Source organism: Anastrepha obliqua, chromosome 5, assembly GCF_027943255.1.
Source record: "Anastrepha obliqua isolate idAnaObli1 chromosome 5, idAnaObli1_1.0, whole genome shotgun sequence".
NCBI classification, from domain to species: domain Eukaryota; kingdom Metazoa; phylum Arthropoda; class Insecta; order Diptera; family Tephritidae; genus Anastrepha; species Anastrepha obliqua.
Window position 1 is genome coordinate 57888757 of NC_072896.1, and position 15244 is coordinate 57904000.

General features: G+C 37.9%; 1 protein-coding gene across 1 annotated transcript; it reads right to left on the reverse strand.

Moving 5' to 3' along the window:
* Positions 1–4548: 4548 nt before the first annotated feature.
* LOC129248450 (small glutamine-rich tetratricopeptide repeat-containing protein alpha) lies at positions 4549–5672 on the reverse strand. Its single transcript, XM_054888002.1, has one exon. The coding sequence runs from the start codon at positions 5564–5566 to the stop codon at positions 4613–4615; it is 954 nt and encodes a 317-aa protein (XP_054743977.1). The 5' UTR covers positions 5567–5672; the 3' UTR covers positions 4549–4612.
* Between the last annotated feature and the right edge of the window lie 9572 nt (positions 5673–15244).

Here is a 15244-nt window from a genome sequence, read left to right on the forward strand (position 1 = left end):
ACGCTAGCGTGAGGTCATTCGTCATAAAGACAGGACATGCTGTAATCCATCACTTAAGAAAAGTCAAACATTATTATTTTTCATTTCATGCGGGATGCGCTAATTAACGTTAAAATTAATTTTTTCGCCGATGAAATGGTATATTTTTGATAAAAATATATATGAATTTCGTAATTTATTTTTAAGTGGTAGTAAAAAGTTAACTTCTTGATTAAAAATGATAAATTGGACTCACTTATTCGTTCTCACTGTTTTGTTCTTGTTTTTGTTCACTTTTGTTCGTGACGATATTTAAATTAAAAACTTGATAAAAAAAAAACCCAAAAGAAATACTTAAAACTCTTAATTTGAATGTTGATTCAAGTACAATACGAAGACATGCAATCAAACTTGGATTAAAAAGTTATAAAGCATGTAGTAAACCAATGTGACAAAGAAGCATATTAAGAAACAGTTTGTTATTTTTAAGTTGCTAATAGAACAACTATAACATTGTTTTTCTAATTTTTAGTCTTGAATTCGCCAAAAAATATATTGATTGGAGTGTTGAGAAATGGAATACGGTTCTATTCAGCGATGAGGTTAAAGTCAACCTTTTTAATTCGGATGGTATGTGCACAGTAAGACATCAGAAGGATAACAGACTAAATCCACGTTATATTGTAAGCAGACTGTGAAACATGGTAGAGGTAATGTCATGGTGTGGACATGCTTCTCCGGAAACCGGCTTGGTCCTGTTCATCAAATTGTGGATAAAATGGACCGTTTTATGTATAGGGACATTTTAGAAACAAAAATGCTCCCTTATGCAGCAAGGCATATGCCACTTCGTTGGGTAATTCAGCAGGATAATGATCCGAAACACACATCGAAGTAGGTTAAAGATTGGTTCAATGCTTGGGACTTTTTGAGTTCAAATACATATATGACCTTCGGGCTTAGAAACACTGCCCAAATGTTTCAACACTACATTGATGAGGCTGTCCGAGAGCTACCCAAATAGACAAACATATGCAAACATATTCCAAATATATGCAAAAAACCTCATCTAAACCGCGTTTACAAACATATGCATTTGTATGTGCGCATATATGAATAAATATGTTGAGACAATGTACATATGTACGTAGATGTTTCTATTCTAAGCAAAACAATGCATATTCGTATATACATACGTATGTACATATAACCGCACACACTCACTTTATGCCTCTACATGCAAACCAAAATTCTAAGCCTAGCGACTACAAGAACAAAATGCATTCATAGGCGCAGCTGTAACGGCCATGATTATTTACCCGCGACGGCGCTGAACAGTTTCAAATATTGTAAAGTACAACAAAAACAAATCCATTGATAAGTTCGAGCTCATATTTCAGTAACTTGCAGAAAACAGCGCAAAAAGTTCTGTTCTTCAATACTAGAAGTAAATTTCGAAACAATTATTTTATGTTCTCTGATAGTAGATAAATAGTTAATTAGTATATTACTTTACGTATGTAGTTCTTCAATTGATAAAAATTGCACAAAAACATATGCATATATCTGCAAGGTTAGAAACTTACTCTAAAATTGAGAGTATTTGAAGGTTACTGTACACACAATGCTGGGCCTATGAATGTGTGCTGTATATGTACATATACATATATGCGCATATGAATATAAATTCACATATGCTATCTTCCTGAGTGCCTGGTAATGAATCAATTCTCTATGCAGGACTTGATTTGGTTGAAGGGATTTAACAAAGTTTAACAGAGCACCCTTACACTTACATAATATATTATATGTATGTATGTATATATTTTTGGATGATTTGCTCTTTCTAAGCCACTTTCGATCTTAGCATACTTGGTTTTTATGATAAAGTGCCTGTAGCTAGCCTAAAGCGCTAACATTCTTTCTAATATATGTATATAAATATGCAATACATACAGGGTGCGCCATCTCGAGCTTCGGTATGGAAATATTGAATAACTTTGCTATCCATTGTCAGAAGGACTTGGGAAAAAATAATTTGAAAACGTCAATTCAGTACAATTTTAACGATGAATAACTTTACACCTAAAGAACGCGCGGAAATTGTGACCATGTATGTATTTGGAAAATGGTCGTTCAATTGTGCTTGCTCAACGTGCATACCGTCGAAAATACCGCCGGCGTAAAGTGCCTTCTGATAACACCATACGCAATCTGAACAAACAAAATTGTCGATTCTGGGGCACAGACAATCCTCACATTATCCACGAGAAGCCACTGCATGACCAGAAAGTCACTGTTTGGGCCGGCGTTAGCGCTAAAACCATCAACGGGCCATTTTTCTTTCGTGAAGGCGAAACCGTCGTTGGCGACCGTTATCGGTGGATTTTGGCGCACTATGTGATTCCAGAAATGCGCAAAAAAAAATTTTTGAACTTCTGGTTTCAACAAGACGGCGCCCCATGCCACACGGCGATCAAAACGATGAACTTTTTGAAGCTAAAGTTCCCTGGCCGGTTGATGTCGAAAGGTGGCGATGTTGAGTGGCCTCCAAGATCGCCGGATTTGACGCCGCCGGATTTTTTTTTGTGGGGATATTTAAAAAGTAGAGTATACGCCAACAAGCCCACTACATTGGAAGCGCTCAGGACCAACATTAGATCTGAAATAGAGGCAATATCACCCGAAATGCTAGCAAAAGTAATGGCAAATTCGAAAAAAGAGCACAATATTGTGTGGCTCGTAAAGGTGGTCATTTGTTGGATGTTGTGTTCTAAGTGCAGTTGAAACAGATTGTAAAGGACAAAATCAAATAAAAAAACACCAACAAACATTCAATTTTGCTAGTTGCTAAAGTTATTCAATATTTCCATACCGAAGCTCGAGATGGCGCACCCTGTACAATTTCGCGCAATTTTCATAAAAAAAACCAAAAAAGAACAAATCTGTAAACATGTATACAAATCATATCATATCAAATGAACACATCTATTCGGTACGCAAGCAAATGTGAACTACATTTTTTCACACTTGCGTATCACTCTCTCCCTCTCATTTCTCTCCGGCAGCCATATTAATTAATTTCCTACTGTTAACTTGTGGTGAAGTAAATTCTGAGTTGAATTTCTTACCCGTGTTTTGTTAGAACCCAAATTGAGGAACGGGCCGGGACTGCGCCTTATCTATGAACTTATGTTCTGTGTATGTATGTATACACATTCAATGGTCTTACGTTTGACATGTCATTTTTCCTATTTAAAATTTTTTAATCTGTTGCTTAAATAAAGCGAAATGAGAAATATTTTGACAAGGTATATACATTAAAGGTATATACATTTCTCCTGAAGGTATACAATAATTGAAAAAAACGTTTCGATGTAGTTTTTTTCGGAATTCATATTTATTTATAAATTTACAAAAATTAAATTATTTCTCATGCTTTATAACAAAAGAACCAAAAAGCGACAAGACAAAAGTCTACATACAGTTCAACTAGCTTAAAAAAATTCATTTTAAAACTAGCTTTTTTGAATACTTTTAGTATTCACTTCTTGAAGGCGTCGTAGCATTGATCCAACTAGTTGGCCAAGCTTTTATCGCGTTTATTAGTTCCACGCCTCTTTATTTAGCGATTTTGCGTCAGTTACTATACTTCGTTGAATTTTTCTGTCTAATGCTCCCAAGCATGCTCTATCGGATTTAAATCCAGACTCTGTGGCGGGGTATTAAGTTGTGTGAGTGAGTAATAAAGGAGGCATTCTTTGACAATTAGAGCAGATGAAAAAACCAGCCTTGTTTAAGACCGAAGCATTCTGCTAATAGCTTCAAATATTATTCCAATATATTTTTATCTTTATGTCCATGGTACCTTGAATAAAGGTCATCTTTCCAACACCAGATGCAGCTACCAAAACACTACCACCGCCATGCTTGACAGTAGGTATACAATTTTTCATTTCCATGTCCTCATTTCTTTTCATCCATATTTTAGCCCGGCTATCACTTCCAAATATATTGAACTTCGATTCGTCAGTAAATACAATTTTAGACCAGAAATCCATTCCCTTGCAAATATCTGCCCGTACAAGCTCAAACCGAAGGGGTCGTTGTTTTCTGAAATCAGAGGCTTTATACGTGGTGTCCTGGTAAAATATCCGCTTTTATTAAAATATGTTGGAGAACTAATTCTCGGGTTTTTGTCGACTTATCGACGCTTTTTATTTTCATACGTTGCTCGATTAAAATTGCCATTTGATTGCTTTGATTGAGTGAACCAAGACTTTTGTCATGCCACTTTTTCGTTATCTTGTTATAAAGTGAAATAATTTGTTAACTTTCTATTTGAATATTGTAAATTTATAAATATGAACTCCGTAAAAACTATAGCAAGTTTCTTCAATTATTGTATACCTTCTGCGAAATAAGAATATATGCTGCAATTTGTAGACTTCAGTCCATCACCATGTTTGTGCGCTAAATGCACCCTTCACCTTCGCACAAGAGCTTTGTGGAAATTAATTAAATTTTTTCAATTTTAAAAATGAACCGCGAATTAAAAATACTTTAATATACAGTGATTGATACATTCATTTATTAACCTTCAATTTTATGATACAATTATAGTAATCCAGCTTCATGGTGCAGGCGGTCGCGAGTCCGGATTAGCATTGAAAGTTTCGTTAGAGTTACCATCATCCTGTGCCGAAGATAATTGGTTTGCGAAGGACTGGAAAAGTTGTAACATACCATTGGGAAGTAATGGTGAGCTATTTGCATCACCACTATTAGCTGGCATCCCAGCGAATAACTGCGAAACTGCGTTCATTACAACTGGATTTTGGGACAACATTTGCAATTGCTCTAAATCTACGTCAGCATTATTAAATATATTTCGAATGGCTGGAGTTGACAGCATGGTGTTTATGCCCTCTGTAATCTGCGGAATAGTATTTCGTACTTGAGATGCATCTCGAGCAACTTCCAAGTTATTACGATAGTCACGGTTATCTGGCTCTAGTTCAATCGCTTTTTCATACGCTTGCTGAGCCTCAGAGTACTTTTTCAAATTGGAATACGCAATACCAAGCCGCCCATATGCTTTGCTGTATGTTGGATTGTACAATAAAGCTGTCTTGCAATCTGTAACAGCGTTTTCATTATAATTCAATCGAATATAAGCGGCTGCCCGATTACAGTAATAAATAGGATTTTTGGGATCAAAAGAAATCGCACGATTATATTGCAACAAAGCTTCATTATATTTTCCGTCTTTCATAAGACGATTGCCTTCATTTTTTAATGTTTCAGCAATTTGGGCTACTTCTGGACTTCGCTCAATATATAACGATTGAAATACTTCAAACAAATCTATGAGTGTTTTATTTGGTTGGCCCATATCACTACCATTTTCCAGTGAACCGGTTGCTTCTAAGTCAGATGCATCGTCAATATCGAAAGCAGTTTGCAGACATTGAATAGCAACATCAATACTCTCTTTGCTATCTAATGATAAAGGTTGAAAAGTACACGGCCGTCTTAAAAACCGTATAAAAGACTGAACAAATTCCTTTTGAACCTTATCGGCCATATTCCACCCTCGAAGTTAATGAATTTTACTTAAGTTATGCTGAAAAATATCATCTATTTTAAACGTGCTCGATAATACATAAATCAGAAAACTCACTGCCAGCGATGTGCAAAATACATCGGGTTCAATCAGTATAATATACCATGTACACGCGCAAGATTTCCCAACCGGCTGAATGTTCTCTAGGTCGTGCCATATAGAACCTTATTGCTTTGACAACATTTTTCACTTTGGCAGAGAGTTGTTGTTGTTGTAGTTGAACTGGTTGAGTTTTTCCATTGAAATAATCCTAATTAGTGACCAGTACCGTTTTACTACCACTGCTGATAACGCGAAAAGGGTATGCCACAAAGAAAACTCTGACAACTCTTGGGCTTTGCTACTTTACCTGTTTTATACATTTAATTTTTCTAATAAAAAATATCAAAATGTTATTTTCCGATATATTATTACTTGTACCGAGCTAGTTCTGGGTGCGAAGGCCCTATAAAAATCGTGAGAAGACTGTGAAGAAATGTACCAACAAGATTCGAAATAATTAAAAAAAAAATGTCCGGATGACATTTGTAGTTTTTAACATCCTGCAATTTTATAGCTTTTATAATTTTAACAAGTTATCTCCAAAATTAAACCTTGGTCTTGCAGTTTATGGGTTTGAGAGAATTCTGAACGGTTTCTAACGCGTTTAGTGGAAATTGTGTTTAAACTATAATTCATATACATTCATATTTAAATTGTACACGTCAGCCAACTAAACTGTTCGGAAAACCTTTTTTTTGTCGGGAAAACTAGCGAGTACAGTACTCAGACACAATTAAGTCCATTAACTGAATAGCGGTTCGTAAAACTTAGTAAATGTCGCTAATGCGATACGTTTAGTTACCTGTCATTTCTCATAGGCGCTAATTTTGGGTCCCACACTAGTCCAACCGCTTTTGTGATATGCGAAACTGTAGCAAGGCTTCATGGTCAAATTCAGACACGCCATCGAGACAGTCAGAAACAGTTTCCATGTGAAGTAATTGTGTTGTTTGACGTCGAATTTCAATAACTTGCTCCAGGGTGTCTATATGTGATGTGATTAGCATGTGTGATAAGGTCGTCCACGTAATAATTTTGGCAAACGATCTGTGCTCCAAGCGAGAAATTGACTTCTTCGTCTGTTGGGAGTTGATGCATCGCGCGGATCATCAAAAACGTAGCGGCTCTGATAATATTAAATTGATGCCCTTGAATTAGCTTTAGGTTGTCTCGCCACAGAAGCCATTTCATGTAATTATCCGGAAGCAAAATACGTCCGCAGCGGTATATCTTTCAGATAACTCACGTTAAGGCTACTTTAAACACGAAAACGCAGATGCGTGTTGAAGAACTCAGGCTGACTGGCTGGACCATCATTTAACCAATATTCACGAACGAACGAACACTACTCGCAGTTTTGTGGTTGTGCTGTCAGTTTTATAAACGCAATGATGCGGCAGAAATAAAGTTTTCATTTGTGGTTCTGTCCTTGTAGGTGACATGTTCAGTCGAGCCCAATATAGTTTAGTTGAAAGAGAAGTTTGCTCTCGACTTTCAGAATTGTTTGACAAGGTCATTGAGACTATCCTCCTCTTCTCCTGGCTAAGAACGAACTGTAAATAAATCCGATGACTTTGAGAGACCAGGCATATAAGAAACCCATTAGTAATTTACTCACAAGTTGCCATGGTTTGTTGAGAGCGCAAGTATTCGTTTGGCTTACCACTAAAAGAGCGCAGACCAGAAGCGTAGCCACTCTGAACGGCTTTGAGCGCGGAAAGCACAGTTGCTTTCAGCTGGGCTAATTTCAGCAACGCCTTGGCTCCTCTCCTCTGGAGTACAATTGGCGCAGTTCAGAATATTCTGCTTCACGTCCTCTGGTGTTAAACGTTCGTTGTGATAGTGTATATATCAACTAAAACCAGTAACTTTTCTGGTCTATCCAATGCTGAGAGTTTGCACAAAAGTCTATTCAGTACTCGTTCTTGGCTTTGAGATAGCCCGCCTGAATGTTGAACCATCCTTGGAGCCAATCTTTGCTCTTCGTCGGTCTTGTTGTTCTCCGTTTAGGAGTTAGTATAGTTAGTTATAAGCCATCCTGGAGTTGTAGGCCCACTAGATAAGTTGAGATGTGATTTACGAGCCCGACCGCACAGTAAGTCCAAAGTTACTCTCTGAGTTTTGCAGATATCAGTGTGGTGCAGGGCGAAATTACCGCATGTTACCCCCAATGTAAACTTTTAAATTATTATTTATTAATAATAAATTTCGAGCACCGCATGCGTTTTGAAAATTATACCGTTTTTCTGTTAATTATTTTAAACTTGTATTAAACATTATTTTATATCTTTTAGTTAAATCCATAAAATCTATCCATATAAAGACCATTTATTCGAGCTTAGACCGTTCAAGTACAAGTCAGTGAGGTATGAACTAAAACGCCGCACTTGGAACCACATTAACTGATGGAGGCGAAGAGCGAATGGATCTTCGGCGAATAGCTGTTCAGTCTCTGCAAAAAAGTTGTTGTTAGGGCAATTAAATCTAAATCATCTGGAGAAAAATTAGCAGTAGCCTACTGCTATGGAAGCTAAAACAGAAATTTAGCCTGAAAAGATTTTTTCAAATACTATTTCAGTTCATTTGGGAGCGGCCCTAAATGCTGGGAAAAATGTGGAATAAATTCTAAACGATTAGTAACATTCCTTCGGACCATGATTCCGTGTTTTCAAAATTCTGTAAAGAAAAAATTATATAGAATAAATATTATGTCGAAGTATGCTATGTTCCCAAAAAGCTTGAATTTTTTAAAAACTAAAAAAGAAGTGAAAACAATTGAAAATTCAACAATAATATTATATTTTGATGTTAAAATATATAAATATTGTATTTCCATAGTTCGGCATACCTAATGGGCCTGATAAACTACAAAAATGAATTTCGATTACTTGTACGATTCAGTGAAAAAATGTAAACTAGCTGCTTTTATTGTATGTGGTGAATTACAAACTGTACGAGGCTCGATTGAAAAGTATGTGCAAATATAAAAACTAATTAATTGTTTGAGGTAAACGTATATTTTTATTTATCGACATAGTCTCCTTTTAGGTCTATACCTACACTTCGTTTAATGCTGTTATAGTTTGTTGACCCCTTCAAAATAAAAGATTTGTCCGAGTCTGAATAAAATGCTTTTTCCCGCCAGCAGAATTGGGGAACAAATAGTAGTCTGAGGGATCCGATGGAGCCAAGAGAAGGAGGGATGTGAACCCTATTTCCATTCATTTTTCGACCACGACTGCTGAGGCGGGAACTGTTGTCTACAAATTCGATTTGAACCGTTTCGGACATTAGCACTGTTTTATATTGCACTTTGAATAATATTGACTTAATTCAACCTTCTATATTAAAAGTACAAAAGTTACCGATTATGCCATATGCAGCATTGGTATGGTGGCCTGCATTAAACAAATAGTACAACGGCTAACAAGCGTACAACGAGCAGCCTGCGCAGGAGTAACTGGAGCTATGAAATATGGTTTTTGGAATGCTAGGATGTTTGGTCATAGTGTTACACAGCTAAAGGCTTACTGCGACTCATCTGACTTTACTACCGTTACACTAGACTTTAGATTAAAACTTAAGGTAAAGTTGTCCTTGCGAAAGAAATGGGATTTGAATTCAGTAGTCAAAGAGAATATATGACAGTCTACGACTATCACTCGCAACGTCCAGACGGTAGTTTTACTATTTGCGTTAGTAGTTTTAGTCGCGTCAATGAAGGTTTTTTCTCGGAAGTCCTCAAGGACAGCTCCGATTTTGATGATTTTTTTAAATTTTTTTTTAATTTAAAATCAGAAATTTATATTGTTTAAATAATTTGTATACAATTAATATAAAAAATATAGTTATGCATTACTTTTCCTCACAAAAATTGTTCATACATTAGTTGTAATATAAAAAATAGTTATCAAAATAAAATTTTCAGTAATAATATAATATTATATTTAAAACCTAAAAATACTTCATACGGGCCGAGAAATATGTGTGCACTGTGTGCATACTTTAAATATATTTATGCTTGTTAACGCATATATACAGTTTGTCAAGAATATCTTTGCAAAGTGAAGAAAAATTTAAAATTTTAGCTTTTATCGAGAATTGCAACAACAAATAAAAAAGCAAACAAAAAATGTATACACACATTCCATTACTGTACTTGTCTACGACTATTAGGCGCAACCAGTTATTAAATAAACACACACATTACAAAAACAATAACAAAAAAAGTTGTTTACATATTTAAAAAGTGTCAAAAAAATCTTTGCATAACTGATGAAAACAACAAAAAATGCAGGTATTTTCCGCGAATTTGGGTTTTTTTGCAAATGGTATGGAACGTGAAACATGCGATTTAAATTAAAAATTAATGTAAGTAATATTAAATAATAATGAAAAGGTGTAGTTATTATTATTGTTATATTAGTATCAACATTATAATTTACGTAATAAATATTTTGAATACCTAATGTAATTGCAGTACACAATAGTTTTCATCTTTTGCTGTACAGGGAAAAAAATGTTTTCCACACGAAAAGGATACATATTGTTTAAACAATATAAACAATTATTTCCCCCTCTTCAAAGGTTTCTGATTTTAAATAAAAAATAAAAAAATAAAATCATCTATATCGGAGCTGTTCTTGAGGACCTCCGACAAAAGCCTTTGTAGTTGTTGCATCAACCGACTCCAGCAAACCTCTTTCCGCATACTCGTGCTTCGCCGTTCACAGAGGAGCTTTACAACTTATCAAGCAAAATATCCTGGCATAACGTAAAAATACGTGAATATATTCCCAGCTCGATGAGGTGCAAATCTTGTCAAATGTTTGGCCATATGATGAAACATTGCAAGAACCTACCGAGCTGTGTAAATTGCAGTCTCCCACCACACCCCACACAAAACTGTTAACGCGTTAGGTAGTAGTCTGGTAACTTATTTTGAAAATTTCGAATTTCGGTTTTTTACATATTTTGAAAGTGCGATATATTGGTAATATACTGTACAAATTTTAGACCGAAATTCGAAATATTGACGAAATTATGCACATACATGAAAACGGCTCGTACTTGCGCGCGCTAAGCCGCTAAAACTTTAAACGCGTTTTTCTTAAAACAACGTTTTTCCGGATGGCCGTCGTGCGCCAATTGCGCCGAGGAACATCCCTCCTCCTCCCCACAATGCAAACAATTTCAGTAGCAAAGATGCAATTTGCGTGAAGCATTTAATATCTACAGAAAGCAAACAACAACAAATGAACTCTCCCCAATAAGCTATTCAGCGATCACAGCAAGTACGAATGAAATCAATGAAAAAGAGAACAATAATGACCTATGAAAAAGATCATAATCAAACAGAAAATATAAAACAAAAACCAGAAACTCACCACAAAATTCAAGCCCCTACGCACCATTCACTGAAATCTCAACTCACACGCAAAAAACGACACTGCAACACATTCCCACCATATTCAAAATTACGTCAACAACAACCACCAACTGGCCTTTGGGAGACCTCGCCAGGAAGATGAGGTGGCCGTACAACGATAGATACAGAAGCTGCAATCAAGAAGAATTTAAAGAAACAGTATTTCACTGTCTGTGTGAGTGTCCAAGTCTGGTTGCTCAATTCTGGATTCTCAATGGTTAACTTGAAATAAATTGCAAAAAAGCAAATAGGCGACATAGGCAGATTCATAGTCAAATTAAGATGGTTCGACTAATAAAAAGCAGCGGTTCTACAAGCGGTGTATCAAAATGGCATTTTCGGCTAATTGGGTCTGAGCTGTGTCACTCAGACAGCACCTCCACCACCACCGCCACCACCACCGCCAACGCCACCGCCACCAGAATTTTACAATACAAATTTTTAATAGTCAAAATTTTGAATATAGAATACATATTTCGCCATAAAAGTTTCATACCCAACCCCTTCAATTTATTTCAGTCTATGATATAAAAGTCATTCATACTAGATTAGATAATTATTTGATAGCCTAAATCATAGCGATTAGATTACAAATTACTTGATTCTTAGACTAAGAATAAAGCGTTTCAAGCATTGAAGTGATGAGACTCCAAAAGCTCTCTTAAGATTGAAGCTAACGATAAAAGATAACACGACGTTTGAAAACATAAGATTCCGTGCGGAAGATTAAATCCAATCTACTCCAATAATTCAGAACAGCCATATAGGCTTGTTTAGGAAACCCGCATATAGACAGTCTCCAAAAAACGTGAAGCCCACACTATTTGTTCCACTGACATATAACGTTTAGGGATATAAAGGGCAGATAGATCTTCCTTAATTCTTCACATGCAGATGTTAGTGATTTGTTCTTAGAGTGAGCTTTTGCGATTCGGGGATTCCCCTTGTACATGATACTTATTATCGAAAAGTCGCTATTACATCATTTTGAGTTTCGCATTGAAAGATATAAACTGTAATTGTTTTGAAATTAAAATTTAGTTTAAGGGTATTTTGGTCGTTTTTATAATAATAAGCGAATTTAAATTTTGCTGGACTGAAACGTTTAAAGTGAGTGTCGTAAAGTTTTATTTTTCATTAGAGGGGGTTTTTGCCTTCTCAATATCGTAAGTCTAAATTTTTCTAATTTGTTTCCTAAGATTTTATTTAGCCTAATGGAGGAGAGGCGGCCGCCGTAGCCGAATGGCTTGGTGCGTGACTACCATTCGGAATTTACAGAGAGAACGTTGGTTCGAATCTCTCACCAAAATTAAGAAAAACATTTTTCTAATAGCGGTCGCCCCTTGGCAGGCAATGACAAACCTCCGGGTGTATTTCTGCCATGAAAAAGCTCCTCATAAAAATATCTGCCGTTCGGAGTCGGCTTGAAACTGTAGGTCCCTCCATTTGTGGAACAACATCAAGACGCACACCACAAATAGGAGGAGCTCGGCCAAACACACAAATGGAGGGACCTATAATTTCAAGCCGACTCCGAACGGCAGATATTTTTATGAGGAGTTTTTTCATGGCAAAAATACTCTATATATATGTATATATAATGGAGGAGAAAAAAACCAAAATTGCAATTTAACATTGCTTAGCAGAAGGAGAAGGATCTATAGTGATTCGAAAATATTTTAATTTGTAAGTGTTATTAAGAAGAATGGGGTTGCAATAAGACTTTTATATATTTATAATAATAATTTTTTAAGCTGTCTATTTCTTTTAATTTCTGCAAATTGTTTTATGCGGTTTTAACTTAATTTTAATTCCACCGCATAAAACGAGACCTTGCAGTAGTTGACGGCGAGCAGCTTAAGATGGAAGTGGGTTGGAGAATTAAAGGGGCTGAACAGCAAAACGAAGGAATTTTCATTGAAGTTGTTCGATTTTCGAACATGAAGGTTATAATTGATATCTAGATGATTGATGCGAATTCTAATTTCGAACGAACTTTCCTAAAAGTCCTTAAAGTCTTTCACATAACACCGAAAAACAGCTAAGTTACTAAGCGTCATTACCCCACATAACAGCAGTGCAAGAGCCCTGGGTCTTTAGGGGCTGTCTCTGTGGCTTAAGTGCGCTGAAAGGGGCCACGATATTATATGACAGGAGTTCTAGTAGACCTAGGACCGGTCATATAGTATCATCCCATCTCACTGTGACGGGTCTTGAGCAATTCTGTTGCCAAGACCTGGTGGCGGCTGAGGTGGGTTACAGAGGTAGACGCGGATGGTCGAAGTTTGTGATTGCATCTGCTTATTTTCCTTACGATGCTCTGGAAGGGCCACCACCCGGGAAGGCCACTAGTCTCGTGAGGTTCTGTGAGCGGCGCAGTCTGGGCCTCACCCTATGTTGCGATGCTAATGCCCAGCATACAATCTGGGGCAGCAGCAAGTGCAATGGACGGGGCTCTCGACTATTCGAATTTATCGCGTCCTCCTGCCTAGACATACATAACAAGGGCTCACAGCCAACGTTTGTAACGGCTAGAAGGCAGGAGGTGATTGATCTAACCCTATCAAACTCAAAACTTGGGTGGTCAATCAAGAACTGGTGAGTCCTTGCCGAAGATTCGTGCTCGGACCACAGGTACATTGAGTTTCAGTGTGGCGAGGAGGCACAAATGCCACTGCCCTCTAGAAACCCAAGAAAAACAGACTGGCAGAAGTTTAGGGAGGCGTTGCGGGACCTTGACGTTGCGCCACCAAGCCTTCGAAAAGAACAGGCCATTGAGGCGGCTGTTGAGAAACTCAACGCTGCCCTAACCGAATGTTTTGAGTTACCTGTCCCGTTCCTTGGTGGAATCGAGAGCTCCAGACGTTGAGGCGTGAGTCGAGAAAACTTCTAACCGGGCCCTCAAGACTAACCTTGCAGAGGACTGGGAGCGATACCTGAAAAGGGACCCAACTGAAAAGCTGGGGTCACTTAGGAACTCTGATGGCTCCTTCACGGAGCGGAAAAGTGAGACACTCAGCTTGCTGATGGTATCTCACTTTCCTGGTAATCAGATAAGCATCAGCCGGCAACAGCTCTTATTGATAGAGGCAGTTGTCAGAGCTGTTACACCTCCTCGGCATGACTGGTTCGTTGCCAGATCTGTGGTGAATGAAGCCGCCATTCGATTTGCCATCAAATCTTTTGGCGGCTACAAGCCGCCCAGACCAGATGGCATATATCCTGCCATGCTGAAGGAGGGTGCAGAGTTGGTGACAGCAGCCCTGAAGAAAATCTTCTCGGCATGCCTGGCACTGGCTTACATACCACGCTCTTGGAGGATGGTGAGGGTCGCTTTCATCCCAAAGGTTGGAAAAGACGACTACACCAGCTTTAGACCCATCAACATGACCTCTTTCATGCTGAAAAGTCTCCAACGACTGGTGGAACTGCGCATACGTCAGAAGTCGCTGAAGGCTCACCCTCTGTCTCTATTTCAGCATGCCTATCAGAGTGGAAAATCCTGCGAGTCGGCATTGCAAAACCTTGTTGCTAGGGTAGAGCTGGCCATCGACAGGAGGGACTACGCTAAGGGCATCTTTTTAGACATAGAGGGGGCGTTTGATAATGCCACTTTTGATAGTATGTGTAACTCTGCTAGTAGGCACGGGGTAGACCGGGTGCTAGTAAATTGGATTCGTTCGATGCTGGCCCAAAGACTCGTTTCGGTGCGAGCAGAGGAAGATCTGTTGGTGTCATCTGGGGTTAATAGAGGCCGCCCCCAAGGCGGTGAGCTGTCTCCATTGCTCTGGTGCATGGTAATCGATCCTCTACTCACCACCTTAAACGATTCGGGAGTCTACGCACAAGCCTATGCGGACAATGTTGCTTGTTTGGTAACAGGTCCTTCGCTTATGGACATCTGCAGGAAAGTGCAGAAAACTCTGGATCGTATTGACACTTGGTGCTGTGCGAATGGGCTATCGGCAAATCCCGCCAATACTGGTATTGTCCTCTTTACCAGAAAGAGGAAGCTTGATGGACTCGTTCTTCCAAAGCTAAAAGGAGTCACAATCCAGCTATCCAAGGAAATTAAATATCTTGGAGTAATCCTGGATAGTAAGCTCCTATGGAAATCACACGTTGAAGCAAAGACATCCAAAGCACTGACAGCTTTCTGGCAGTGCAAA